This window comes from Vipera berus (assembly GCF_964194415.1).
Source record: "Vipera berus genome assembly, chromosome: 16".
Classification (NCBI taxonomy): domain Eukaryota; kingdom Metazoa; phylum Chordata; class Lepidosauria; order Squamata; family Viperidae; genus Vipera; species Vipera berus.
Genome location: NC_138219.1, coordinates 6,404,067 through 6,418,284, shown reverse-complemented (window position 1 = coordinate 6,418,284; position 14,218 = coordinate 6,404,067). Strand labels below are relative to the sequence as shown.

The 14,218-nt window shown below is 51.7% G+C and overlaps 2 protein-coding genes across 4 annotated transcripts in view; one reads left to right on the top strand and one right to left on the bottom strand.

Moving 5' to 3' along the window:
- The window catches only part of MACROD1 (mono-ADP ribosylhydrolase 1), a 171,860-nt gene that overhangs the window by 26,330 nt on the left and 131,312 nt on the right, over window positions 1-14,218 (top strand). The window lies entirely within an intron of this gene.
- On the bottom strand, window positions 2,098-4,867 carry FLRT1 (fibronectin leucine rich transmembrane protein 1; the record flags this gene model as incomplete). Its single annotated transcript, XM_081340157.1, has 2 exons — window positions 4,483-4,867; window positions 2,098-3,777 (listed from the first exon to the last, which is right to left on the bottom strand). Exons 1-2 carry the CDS (start codon window positions 4,786-4,788, stop codon window positions 2,098-2,100), a joined length of 1,986 nt encoding a protein of 661 aa, XP_081196283.1. The 5' UTR covers window positions 4,789-4,867.

The following is a 14,218-nucleotide window of genomic DNA, read 5'->3' as shown; positions in this document are numbered from 1 at the left end:
GCTCTTCTTTGTGGTTCTTGGGCGCACAAATCAAACCTCCCCCCCCCCAGCAATGCTAGAAGACCAAACTTGAGAATCTTGCACCGGGGGGGGGAGCGTTCTCGGAGATCAGCCCGTCAGCGGTGGCCAAAATCCATCAGGTCAAGTCAACGTTCAAGCGCTTTGTCCTTCTTCGGTGGCCATTTTGTCTAAAAATGGTCCCCCCTCCAACTCTGTGATTCTGTTAAGCTGTTTACAGATAACTCTGAATCGTGGGTTGTTTGGAGTCAGTTGCTCTCGACTTCACCAATTCCACCACGATCCTCGGTCTCCTCTTCTTCTTCTTTTTCTCCTTCTCCACTGCTTCGCTCCCCTTCTCCCTCCGAGACAGCCAGCCAGCTGTTTTGCATCTAACTGGCCTTTTCAGCCTTTTCCCCTATCACTTGGAGGGCCTGGCTTCTGCTACGGGAATTCTGCAACTTTTGAGCCCCTGGATTCGCTCCGGAGAAAAACGAGCCCGGCACCCAATCTGCGAGAGGTCCAAGTTGGGTGGTACAATTGAGAACGTTGCAGCCACGTGGGGTTGCCACTTGCCTGAAGAGCCGCAGGCTGTCTGCTCGTCCTCCTAAGATGAGAACGCAAAAAGGCAGGAAGATCTTGGGAGGAGAAAGAAGCGCTACGTTCGATTTGACGAATCGCCAGTTGGATGGTAGAGACCGGGACTTTGCACTGAGGCGACGTGGAGATCCCGGCACCTATTGGGATCCCTAGATCTCCCCAAATTCGCAAATACTGAGGTTGAGAGAGAGAGAGAGAGAGAGAGAGAGACAGAATTTTTGAACTGTCTTGGGAAATTACAACGAGAACAACCTTTAGCCGAGGCCAAAGGCTTGGACAACCAAAATCACACTTTCTCTCCCCTTCCTTAACATCTCAAAAACCATTCGCCTGTGAACCTGAGATTCGTTGGGAATTCAGAGCCCCTCCCCCTCCCCCCCCACCATGGAAGGTTTGATTATCTTGCTGGTTGGAAGACGCTGCTGGCCTGTCCCATCTTCACACGTGTCAGTGTCTTGTTTTTGTCTGTTTGTTTGCTAAAAAGGCAAGAGCTACATGGTGAGTTTATTCCTACGAGGAGGAGGAGAATCGGAGAATCGTCTCCAATGAGATAGCTGGGTGAGGAGGAGGAGGAGGTAACGATGCAGAGCTTTTATCAGTTGACCAGAAGACCACAGAAGATTCTCGAGTTGTGACAAAGAGCGGCTTTTTAGAAACCCCCTCCTCCAAAGAAAAATGGGGGGGAGGGGACCCTCCCCTGAACCGTATTGTTCCACTTTGCACGACAAATCCAGAACCTGTAAGGAAAGCAGAATTATGGGGTGCAAAAGAAGAATGATCTCCCCACACATCCTCCAGGACAGTTGACGGTTTAGCCATCACGACCGAGTGTCAATTTTTCTTTCTTTTCTTTTCTTTTTTATAATCTAACCCCTGAACAAAATAGAAGATTTATACAGGAAGAAAGATAAACAGGTAGCATTTTTTTTGATTCTCAGTGTCATTTCTGCCTTCCTCTAGAACTTCCCCTGTTCCCTTCTATCCCCTTGCAGGGGGAAAAAAAAACAAACACCCCACCGCAAGCCCAATAAAACCGAACGTTCATTCACAATTGTTCCGACTGACCGCTCCCTTTTTTGTTGTTGTTGTTTTGTTTTAAATCTGGCATATTAAATATAAATTACGTCTTTTGTCCCCTCCGTATCTACTTTTCCAAACTTCGCGGTGTACGCGGCGTGGGTTTGCTCGTTCCTCCCCTCCCCTACAAAATAGGTTGGTTTGCAAAATCCGCTTCGCTTCCCCCTCCCCTTCGGTTCTAGCTGGTTCTGCTCTGAAAAGATAAAAGTCTGCTGCGTTTTGCCGTTTCTCTTCCTTCTCGGCCCAAACCGCCCCCCCGCCCCCGAAACCACCCATCTAAAGAACCGATCCAAGCCCAAACCTGTGTGCCTGTGCGTGTGTTTGTGAGAGAGAGGTTGGGGAGGGGGTAAAAAGGGGAGAGTGTGGAGTGTGGGGGGGAGGGGGCGACACGATGCATCTGGAAGAAGGGGGAAAAACTTTGCATCATGTATAGGCATAGTCTACATCCGGGATGCCCCCTTCTCTGTATCCCCGAGTTGTGCCGTAGCCAATTGTGTGGGTACTTTTGTAAAGGCTGGTTCCATTGGAAGGGAATATGGTGTGGATGACGTATTCTTCCTTCGCCCGGTGAGGATTGATGGGGATCATTTGCAAGCCGGGCCCTCGAATTTCCAAGATGGAGTTGTCTTTCTTGGTGCCCGACTCCATGTAGTCATCCTTCTTCCGGCTGCCTCGCTCGCGCGTCAGCAGCTCTCCGGTCCGGTGGACGTACCAGCAAATGGCAGCCATGACCAGGAAGAGGAAGACCAAGGCCACCGCCCCGCCGATGATCCCCGCCAGGGGCAGCCCAGCCATGGGGTCGAGGTTTTGCTCATGGTTGAGGGTGGTGGTGGGACTGTACACGTCGGCGGTCTCGGCTTTGGCGCAGACGGGGCTCTCGTCGGGGATGTAGGTGTTGCCCGTCTCCATGGTGACCATGCAGATGATGTAGGTGGACTTGGGCTCCAGGGCGGTCAGGAGGTACTCGGTCTTGTCGCCTTGCACCAGCGTCTCGGTGATGGAGCCGACGGCCGGGCTGTGGCCCAGGCGCAGCCAGCTCAGGCGGAAGGAGGCTGCCGGGAGGGATGCCTTCCAGCTGATGCGGATGCTGTCGGCAGTCAGCGGCTTGACGTTCAGCACCAGCGTCTTGGCTCCCGATCCGGTGGCCATTGGATAGTCGATGTTGGAATCGGGCAGCTGGATGCCTGGGCGTTTGGCTTTGAGGGTAAAGAGGGAACCCTGTGGCGTGGTGACGGCGGCGTTGCTGGCCGTTGTTTTGGCCACCCCCGCCGAGTTGCTCTGCTGGCCGACTTCAAAGCACTCGTCCATCTCGTTGGTGATGTCTTTGATGGCCATCCCTCTGACCCGGTCGGGCCCTTGGCACATCAGTCCTCTGACGTTGACCACTGCAGCTCGGGCCTTGACCCAGTCCCTCAGCCACATGAGGTTGCAGCCACAGTACCACGGGTTGTTCCTCAGCAGCAGCTGGGAAAGGCTGTCCAGATCATCAAAGAGGCCCTTGGGCAGGGTGGTCAGGTTGTTGTTGGACAGGTCGAGCTTCTCCAGCTCCCTCATCTTGGAAAGGGTGTTGTACGGGATGTGGCTGATGGCGTTGTCCTGAAGGTAGAGCTTCTGCAGGTGGGTGCTGGGCAGGTTGAGCGGCGGGGCTGCCAGGGAGTTGCGCACCAGCGAGAGCTCGCTGAGGTTCTGCAGGCGGCTGAAAGTGTCGTCCGCAATGCGCTGGTTGGCCAGCAGGTTGCCATCCAGCACCAAACGTCGCAAGCTGTTGAGGCCTTTGAAGGCGTGGAGGGGAATGGTGGAGATGCGGTTGTCGTCCAGGCGAAGCTCCTCCAGAGTGCGTGGCAGCCCGGAAGGGATGCTGCTGAGATGGTTGCGGGAGAGAAAAAGCAGCTTGAGGCGGGTGCTGTCGGCGAAGGCGTCGTCTTCAATGCTGACGGTGGAGACCGAGTTGTCGTCCAAGTGCAGCTTCTCCAGCAGGGGGATCCTGGCCAGGGAGTCCCGGGCGATGGTGCGGACGTTGTTGTCTTGCAGATGCAGCTCCTTCAGCGAGCGGGGCAGGTTGACGGGGAACTCGTCCAGGTCATTTTCGTAGAGGTAGATGACCTGCCAGGAATCAGAGGAATCCAACATTCAGCAGGGCGGAAAGGGAGGAGATTACAGGGGGCTGAATTTAGAAAACTCGACAGTCTTCCTGAGTGAGCTTAGAACTAAGCGAGGTTCTAGATCAGGGGCGTCAAACTGCCGGCCCGCAGGCGGGACGCATCCCGAGGAAACTGCGCCTGCCCCATTGCCGGCAACCCCATTGAGTACGATGATGTTATCTAGCTGGACCATGAAATGTCTGCAAGAAATCCACCGAGCTCAGAGAGCACCGAGGACCCCACAGTCCTCCTCCTCCTCTTCCTCCACAAACCCCTCTCCCTTCTAGCACTGATAAGGTTACCTAGTTGGGTGATGAAACGTCCGCAAGAAATCCACCAGGCTCAGAGAGCACCGAGGACCCCACAGTCCTCCTCCTCCTCTCCACAAATCCCACTCACTTCCAGCACTGATAAGGTTACCTAGTTGGGTCACAAAACGTCTGCAAGAAATCCACCGAGCTCAGAGAGCACCGAGGACCCCACAGTCCTCCTCCTCCTCTTCCTCCGCAAACCCCTCTCCCTTCTAGCACTGATAAGGTTACCTAGTTGGGTGATCAAACGCAAGAAATCCACCAGGCTCAGAGAGCACCGAGGATCCCTCAGAAACCTAAGCATAATTGGCCCCTCACCTCCTTCTCCATCTCCTCTCCTCTCTCCTCCGGCTCACCTGGACGTTGAGTTTCTTTTTCAAACTGGAAGGGATTCCCGCATTGTTGATCTGGTTATTCTGCAGGTAGAGGGTGGTGGCATCGTCGGGGATGTCAGCCGGGATGGAGGTGAGGCCCCGGTCGTTGCAGTAAATGAAGCCATTGTCACACCGGCAGACCGAGGGGCAGGTCGTGCTGTCGATCACCTCGCTCAGAAAGGCCACCAGCCCGTAGCAGAGGAAGATCCAGTCGCGCAAGTCCATAGCGGCCGCCGTGGTCACCACAGTGGCGGTCACCACGGCGGCTGTTGGTGACGCCGCCGCCATGGCGCCCGGTGCCTTTGGCCGTCCCAGGTTGAAGCCTTTTGGACCTGTAGAAGGGGTCAAGTGTGCACATTTAGCCTAGAGCCGTGGGGAGAATGCAGAATTGCAGGCTAACTCTGCCAACTGCCAGCAGTTCAATCCTGACCTGCTCAAGGTTGGTTCGGCCTTCCCTCTTTCCGAGGTTGGTAAAACGAAGACCCAGATTGTTGGGGGGGGGGGGCAAATGGGACAAAATGCTGACTCTACAAACCACTTAGAGAAGGGTGTAAAGCCCCGTAAAGCGGCATATAAGTCTAAGGGCTCTTGCTATAGCTAGAATATCTTTGGGAGATGTCGGGGAAGATGGGAAATGAAAATGTATCATGATTCTCTTCATCGCTCAGCTAAATGTCCGAATCCTCTGGTTGGGTTCACACATTGGACTAAAGCACCCCGTGGTTGGGGGGGGGGAATCCAGGCCCAGAGATGTAAGATAAAAAGCAAACCCCCATTTCAGAATCTTCAGAGAAGCCTTATTAAGCCAGGTCAGTGCCAAGTCTCCGTAAGAGCTTAAAAACATGGCTTTGCCATTTGGCTTGGGGTGCCAATGGGGGGGGGGAGGGAGGGGGCTTCATGCTGGGACCGGTTGACTGATTAACAGCAGAGCCCCCCACACCCTCTTCCCCCGTATCTCTGTAGCTAAGTCGATTCCGACAGTGTTGTATTTGTATTCTAAATTACGCGCTTTTATCTCTTGATATAAATGTAAGCCTGATGGGCAGCTAATAAATTTTACACATTAAATCAATTAAACCGTCTCTTTCCCACAACAAAGGCAGTCAAATTAAGATTGAATTCAGCCAGAGTTCAGCCCCCTTCCACCCCTCACCCTTCTCCCAAAAAGCGTTCTGATTTTTTCCCCCTGCTCGCTCGGATTGCCTTTGCTGCGCAGAATCTCCCATTTTGCTGCTCATTCAGAGGCGGTTGATTCGGTAAATAGGGACAACCCCACAGCCGGTGGCAAGGCAATAGGCATAACTGCAACCTGCATTCCCCGCCTGCCATCTTGCTCACCTCTGTTCCACGCCTGACCTCCCGGGGACTCCCCAGTCAGCTTTTTAAGACAACTTAGGTAAAGGTAAAGGTTCCCCCGCACGTGCGTGCTAGTCGTTTCCGACTCTAGGGACGGGTGCTCATCTCCGTTTCAAAGCCGAAGAGCCAGCGCTTGTCCGAGGACGTCTCCGTGGTCACGTGGCCGGCATGACTAGACGCCAAAGGCGCATGGAGCACTGTTACCTTCCCACCGGAGTGGTCCCTATTTTCCTCCTTGCATTTTTACGTGCTTTCGAACTGCTAGGTTGGCAGAAGCTGGGACGAGTAACAGGCGCTCAACTCTGCTACGCGGCACTCGGGATTCGACCCGCCAAACTGCCGACCTTCTGATCGACAAGCTCAGCGTCCTAACCCACTGAGCCAATGCGTCCCTAAGACAACTTAATGCGGCACAAATGTTTCCATGGAGGGGGGGGAGTGTAATGGAGTTTCAATCCGAGCCGTCCCTCCTCCTGCCCCCCCCCACAAAAGGTCAGCGAATCCGCTCGAGGCTTTTAAGTTGCTAGAATTATTTAAGTTCCTAGAATTAGTTGGGGACTTTCGAGGCCATCGGGAGAAGCCTGGCCCACCTTTCCATTTCCGCTCCAAGCTGCAGCCGTCATAAATTCAGGCCGGTTGTCTCACGTCTTGAATTTTGTTCACGTGACCGCGCCGACGCTGCAACGGCCGTGTGAAAAAACGGGCAGAAGTGGCTTTTGTTTTTTTACACCCCACCCCCAGCGCCGTCGTAACTTCGAACGGCCACTAAATGAGCCGCTGCAAATTGAGGACTATCTGTAAGTGGAAAATCAAAATCCTTCCCCACCAATAAATGCTAAGAGGGCTTTTCCTGGCTACTGTTTGGAGAAATTCTGTGGGAACGGTACCCCAAACCAGCGTCGCGTGTAAGGAATCCTTCAGTATCAAAAAGGATGCTAAGTCGCTTCCTTCAGTGCCATCGTAACTCCGAACAGTTGTAAGTCGAGGGCTACCTTGTTTTAGGGTTTTAACCTTTTTTTCTCCTGAATTTCCGCCGGTTTCCCAAGTTTTCTACCCTGGCCTTCCTCTGCTTCATTCCCCCCCCCCCCCAAACGTTAATGTCTGCTCCTGCTTATCAAAGCTGGCCTCTGTTGGAAAATGGACAGCTCCTTTTTTCCCCAGGATTTTAAGCTTTACAAGGTTCCTGTGCATCCCTTTTAACCTCAGCTGAGTTAAATTCTTCCCGGTGTTATGTGTGTTTTTTTTACAAGGCTCTTTTCATGGAAGATTGGAGTCGGCAAGCTGTCTTGCTGGGCCCATGCCTATTAAATCTCTTCCTCGCCTTGACTTCATTATGCATACAATTTCTCCACCACGTGCATCTTTTTTTTCCCCCTTTCCTTCACTGTCTCTTTTTCTTCCCTGCACCACACCTCCTCTGCCCCCCCCCACCAGCGTTTTTCTATCTGCCACTTGCTGCCGCCACCGCTGCTTTTTTTTGGGGGGGGGGGTGGTGTGAGCGGCTTTATCCATCCTGGCCTATAAATTCTTTACGGTCCAATATTTTGCGGCGTCAAATGAAAAAAAAAAAAGAGAGAGACTCAACCAGGCGTGGTTTTCCATCTCTGGGTAACTGCTGCGGCGGATCCAGCTACAATCAGCCCCCCTGCGAGATCGCAGCGCCTGCTTCAAAACTTCCCAAATTGCCGTGAATCAGCCTTATCTCCCCACCACCCCACCCCACCCTCCATTCTTTTTTTTCTTTTTTTTTTCTCACTGCTATTCAGATCGTATCTTTCAGAATTTCAGATCTGGGGTGCTTTGACAGGCACAGGCGGTCTGCCTTCTCAAAGCAGGTTGAGAATGATTGCAATTATTCTGGATTCTCGGTTTGAATAATAAATACGAATCAGGCTGCGTACTACATTAAAAACAGCCTCGGTTCTTCTCTCTCCCCACCCCCCACACCCCCTTAAAACTAACCAAGCTTTGCACATTGTTCAGATGGCGCTTCTTAAGCCTGGAAACTGACCTTGTTTAGAGCGATTCTGTTGTTTTCCCGAAGCCAGGTAGAAGCAAAGAAGCATTTAAATTGTCATTTTAAATTTTCAATGGTTTTCCTGTGCGGTGCTTCCCGCTTTTGCCCCTCAAAATAATGGGTTCTCAAGGACCGTACGCCTATCTGTTCAGGATAATTATCCGTTAAGAATATACATACAGGCAGTCCTTAACTTACGACCCTAATTTCCTTTGCTGAGCAAGGCATTTGTTAAGGGAGGCACCTCCGATTTTGGAGCCTCTTTTGGCCATAAGCGAATCGCTGTGGGTTGTTAAGGGAATCATATAATCGTTAAATGAATCTGACTCCCCCCCCCATTGAATTTGCTGGTTGGAAGCCGGCTGGGAAGGTTGCAAATGGCCCTCATGTGATCCCAGGATGCTGCAGGTATTTATTATCCCAGGTATTTATTAACCCATTTATTATAATAAATACCTGTGAGTTGCTAAAACACCCCACCCACCCAGATTTTGATCACATGACATGGGAACACCGCTAGTGCGAGGACTGGTTGTCTCTTTTTCCCCCCCAGTGTCATCGTAATTTTGAGCGGTCGCTAAATGAACGGTTGTTAAGCCGAGGACTGCCTGCGTGCCGGGGTCCTTCCCCTCCTTTCTTCCCAATCAGAAACTTTGCTGACTCGAGATATATTGGGCCAGTCAGCACAATGCCATTTTGCAACGGTGGAGGGGCCTGGCTACTCTTCCGATATGGGTCAGTGGCACATAAAGAAATGGCCTTGGGCCCTGTCCTCCCCTCCCGTCAGTGACAGTGACAAATGAATGAGGAAGGGGACATTATTCCACACGCCAGCGAACATGACAGCAGGTCAGTATTGCTTTAAGTGGAATGCAGGTTAGTCCTCGGCTTACAGCGGTTTAGTGACTGTTCGAAGTTAACAACGGCACTGAAACCCGTTTTTCCCACTTACGACCGTTGGAGCGTCCCCAACGGTCGGGGGGGGGTGTCAAAATTCGGGCGCTTGGCAACTGACTCGTGTTTACGACCGTTGCAATATCCCGGGGTCACCAGATCCCCCTTAACAACCAAGTCACTCACTGCCGGGAATCTCCTCAACTGGGGCAAGAGAGGTTGTCGAAAGGGGGCAAAGCTCCCTTCACCGTCTTGCTTAGCCACGGAAATCCCGGTCCACGGGTCAAGGACCTCCCTGCAAGTCGAAACCCAAATGTTCCTCACTCTCGCTCTTTGTGGCCAGAGGCATGAGCCTCAGTCGTAAGCCGAGGAGGACTTGCCTATTGGTGAGAAAGGAGTGCATGAAATGCACACCTAAATTAAAAAAACAAAAAAACAAAATTCAAGTGGAAAGGCATGCACACCGCTGCTCTTGCCCGCATGCTCCTCCATCAACCTCTGGGGAATTAATCGGTACGAAGTTCTCTTCCACAACGGGTGCCAATTATGCAGCGAGAGTTTTCGAGCTGATGAAAACCAGCAAACTGCCTGTTGCTAAGGCGGGGGGGGGGGGGAAACGTGTGATGGTGGTACGTAGCCAGCGCGAGAGATGTGTCTTCGGTTGTAACCGCCTTCTGGAGGGGGGGGCCCTGACATCTCGGTTGTGGCCCTCGAAACGCACGGGTTGCGCCTCTGGATGCGATCCCCGTTAAGGGGGCCAGAATCCGATCCACAGATCTTGCCGTCTGCGGACGAGATACAAAACTTGAGCGCGTGTGAATTTCGGGGTGTGTGTGTGGGGGGGTCTTTTTACCTTGGTCCCATTGATCGCTTTATTCTTTCCTGGGGCTTTGGGGCCCTTGGAGGCAAGATCACCCCTCAAATGCAACTGGCTCCAAAAGAGTCTTTGCCAACTTAGCCACTGGAAGATGGGCGGACTTCAACTCCCAGAATTCCTCAGCCAGCATGCCTGGCTGAGGAATTCTGGGAGTTGAAGTCCGCAAGTCATAAAAGGGCCATATTTGAAGAGCCCTGATTTAGGATGCCTTTCCCAGCGTGGCAAGTCTTGGGCAAAAGACGCCATCGGTCCAGTTTGTGAGCTCCTTGAAACTAAATGCATTTGCTGCTTGGGTAACTCAGTGCATGAAGCCTTTGGTTAACCGTGGTTTATACTCTGCAAACCACATCTGGCCGAGATGGCGCCATCCAGCTTGAAACCAAACATCCAGCTTGAAACCAAACGAAGAAAGTGAGGGTTTGCCTTGTGGTAAGACTCCAGCTTCTGCCTTAACCATCAGCCACAGCCTTTTCTTCTCCTCTTCCCCTTGCATTTTAACTGCCTGATCTGAAAAGCGGCCCGAACACCGTGTTTACTTCCCCTTAATAGCGGCGCGAGTCAGATTTTGGCATCTTCCGAGATGGAAGGCAGGGTTCCCACTTTGCAAGTCAAATAAACAAAACATGGTTAGAGCCTCTCGGCTCCAACTGAGCTCCTACTACCAGGTGCGAGGGGAAAAAAAAAAGCCTGCTGTAAAAATCTGCTTTATTCCAAATTTTACAGGGCAGTGCTCCAGAGTGAGAACCGGCTGCCCCGCCACCTCATCTGCATAGCCCCGCCCCTGCACTCTGCCTTCCTGGGGTGATGTCAGACGTGTGATTGACACCCAATTCAGTGGGGAGGCAGCCCAGCCGGGAGGGGCGGGGCGGCGGGGGGGGGGTGAAGAGACAGGATTTATTTTAGATGAGTCTATTCTGAATGTTTAAAATAACACATTTCTGGCAAGTATTCCTTTGGGTCTCAATTGGTATGCATTAATTCTCTTCTGTCTACTATCTTTGCATGCTGTAGACTCGCTTCTGTTATCTGATCCTCTACTTTGGCTGGCTTGGAATGCCAACATTAGAAATGCATGCCGCATCCCGGCTTCGGTGGGTTGCTACGGATTGTCCCCCTTTTCAATTCTAAAGAAAAAACTTTTTTAAAAAAAGAAGACATAGGGGTGACACGATAGCGGTATTCCAATATTTGAGGGGCTGCCACAAAGAAGAGGGGTTCAAATTATTCCCCAAAGCACCAGAGGACAAGAAACAATGGTTGGAAACTAAATAAAATAAAATAAATAAAATAAATAAATAAATCAAAGAAGCAACCTGGAATTAAGGAGAGCCTTCAAAACAGTGAGGACAATTAACCAGTGGAACAGCCTGCCGCCAGAAATCATGAGCACTCCATCATTGGAGGTTTTTAAGAAGAGGCGCTAGACAGTCACTTGTCTGAGATGGTATAGGTTCTCCTGCCTGAGCAGGGGGCTGGACTAGAAGACCTCCAAGGTCCTATTCCATTCCATTCCATTCCATTCCATTCCATTCCATTCCATTCCATTCCATTCCATTCCATTCCATTCCATTCCATTCTATTATTTCATTCCATTCCATTCCATTCCATTCTGTAATTCTATTCCCTTTCTATTCTATTCATCAGTGCTAGAAGGGAGGGGGGGTTGCTCTCTGTTTATATTTGAGGATCGTCCCTCTTGAACCTTGAAGATGTAAACAAGGAACTACCAACTCAGACAAACAATAAAAGGTAAGCCACAGCCCAATCAAGGAACCCCCTCCCACCAACATTGACAAGGCAAGCGCTAGTGTATAAAATGAGAGCAGATCTCACTCCCTTCCAGCACTGATGACGTTACCTAGTTGGGTCACGAAACGTCTGCAAGAAAACAACCCAGCTCGGAGAGCACCAAGGATCCCACTGTCCTCCTCCTCCTCCTCCTCCTCCCCGCAAACCCTACTCCCTTCTAGCACTGATGATGTTACCTAGTTGGGTCACGAAACGTCTGTAAGAAAGCCACCCAGCTCAGAGAGCACCGAGGACCCCACAGTCCTCCTCCTCCTCCCCCCCCCCCGTCTAGCCCTGAGGATGTTACCTAGTTGGGTCATGAAACGTCTGCAAGAAAACCACCCAGCTCAGTGAGCCCCCAGCACCCCACAGTCCTTTCCCCTCCTCCTCCTCTGCTCAACAAACCCCATTCTCTTCTCGCGCTGATGAAACGATCTAGTTTGGGTGGCGGAACCTGTGCAAGGAAACCACCAAGCTCAGATACCACCAAGGACCCCTCACTACAATAAATCACCAGAGACTTCTCAGCCCTGATGAGAGCTCTCCATTTTCTGTTTTGACTCAGTCCAAGAAAAAACCACCCCAACTTTGGGCTCCTGCAGGGCTGACAAGCACATGCCGGGGCAGATCCCTTGGAAGGGGGAGGGAAATAACAACCGCCCCCCCCCCCAAAAAAAAATCTCCAGAGCTGGCAAACCTGTCTCTGCGAAGCTGCATGTGCTCCAGCTCGTATCTAGGGATGGTGGAGCGGATAGAGGAGATTTATTTATTTTTATTTTTTATTTTAATTCCATTTATATCCCGCCCTTCTCCGAAGACTCAGGGCGGCTTACAAGCTTAGCAGTAGCCTTCATTCTATGTATATGCCTGCTTGTTAGGGCTTTCACACACACCCCAAGCGGCATTATTGCAAAGTCAGCTTAATTGCCCCCAACAATCTGGGTCCTCATTTTACCTACCTGGGAAGGATGGAAGGCTGAGTCAACCTTGAGCCTGGTGGGATGCGAACCTGCACTAATTGCAGGCAGCTGGTGTTACTTAAGGAGGCATTAGCCCACTGCTCCACCAAGGCTCTTCCCATTTAGGGATGACGGACAAGCCCCTGCTCTAAAGTAGAGCATTTAGCAGTGCCAAATCATACTACTAGACACGATAGGAGTTGTGCCAATATTTGAGGGGCTGCCACAAAGTAGGGGGGACCGACCTATCTTCCAAAGCACCAGGAGGCACGAGAAGAAACATGGGTGGAAACTAATCAAAAAGAGAGAAAGCAACCTAGAAGTAAAGGAGAAACTTCCTAAAATGGGAGAACAATTCACCGGTGGAACGGCTTGCCTCCGGATGTTGTGGGCGCTTCATTCCCGGAGGTTTTCAAGAAGAGACCGGATGGCTGTTGGTCTGAAATGGGATGGGGGTCTCCTGCTTGAGGAGGGGGTTGGACTAGAAGACCTCCAAGGTCCCTTCCAGCTCTATTCTGTATATGTCAGCAGCCGAGGCCGTCGGTGATTTTGACAAACAGCTTTAGGGAAGGCCCAAACGTCTCACGTAGACGTTCTTTGGCTGGGCCAAAGAGAGGTTCCACCCCACGCTCGGCAAGCAACATCCCCCGTGGCTGCTCTGTGTGCGAAGAGGAGGATCCGCAACCTCTGGCAATCCGAAAGGCAGCCCAGATGTGCCCGGCTCTTTAACTGAGCCGGTACACCCTCCGAAGAGCCAAGATGGACGCCGTCCAAGGGCTGCATCTGACAGCCTCCGAGCCTTGGCATCTCCATGCGAGGGAAATAAGACCCAAGGGGTGAGAGGCTCCAGTGAGAACAGGCAATCCTGGCTTGGAGCGGGTGATGTAAGATCTTTCACCATCTTTCATCATTAGCCGAGCTGGCTGAAAGGATACCTGCAGGGCCCCACATCCTCTCCTCGTTCGGCGGGCTTGTGCTGTACAGATGTGGGCAAAAAAGAAACCCACGCTCCCCAGCGTCTGAGGATTGCATCAGGAGGGGAGGGGGCAGAAAGGGGCTGAATTTGGGGCTCGAAAGAATTGGGGGGGATACGAAGGGCTCCGATAAGTGTGGGATAGGGGACAGGTGTGCTGGTCTTAAATGAGGCTGACCAGAAATGGACAGGAGAGCAGGGAGACGATCACCCCAATTTTGCAGCCAGTGCACCCTCTGCTTTGGGCTGACATTTGGAGCGGGCAACTGAATAAGGGACCTTGGAGGTCTTCTAGTCCAACCTCCTTCTTGAGCAGGAGACCGGCCTATAACATTCCAGACAAGTGGCTATTCCAATCTCTTCTTGAAAACCTCCAGTGATGGAGCACCCACAATTTCTGGAGGCAAGTTGTTCCACGGGTTAATTGTCCCCACTGCCAGGAAGGCTCTCCTTAATTCCACGTTGCCTCTCTCTCTCTCTCTCTCTCTCTCTCTCTTTGATCAGTTTCCAACCATTGTTTCTTGTCCTCTGGTGCTTTGGAGAATAGCTTGACCCCCTCTTCTTTGTGGCAGCCCCTCAAATACTGGAATACCGCTATCATGTCCATTGATTCATTGTCCTCACTGTCGGAAAATTCCTCCTTAGTTCTAGGTTGCTTCTCTCCTGGATTAGTTTCCATCTGTTGCTTCTTGTCTTGCCTTTTGGTGCTTTGGAGAATAGCTTGACTCCCTCTTCTTTGGGGCAGCCCCTGAGAGATTGGAGGGCTGCTATCATGTCCCCCCTGGTCCTTCTTTTCATTAAACTAGACCTATCCAATTCCTGCAACTGTTCTTCGTATGGTTTAGTCTCCTAAG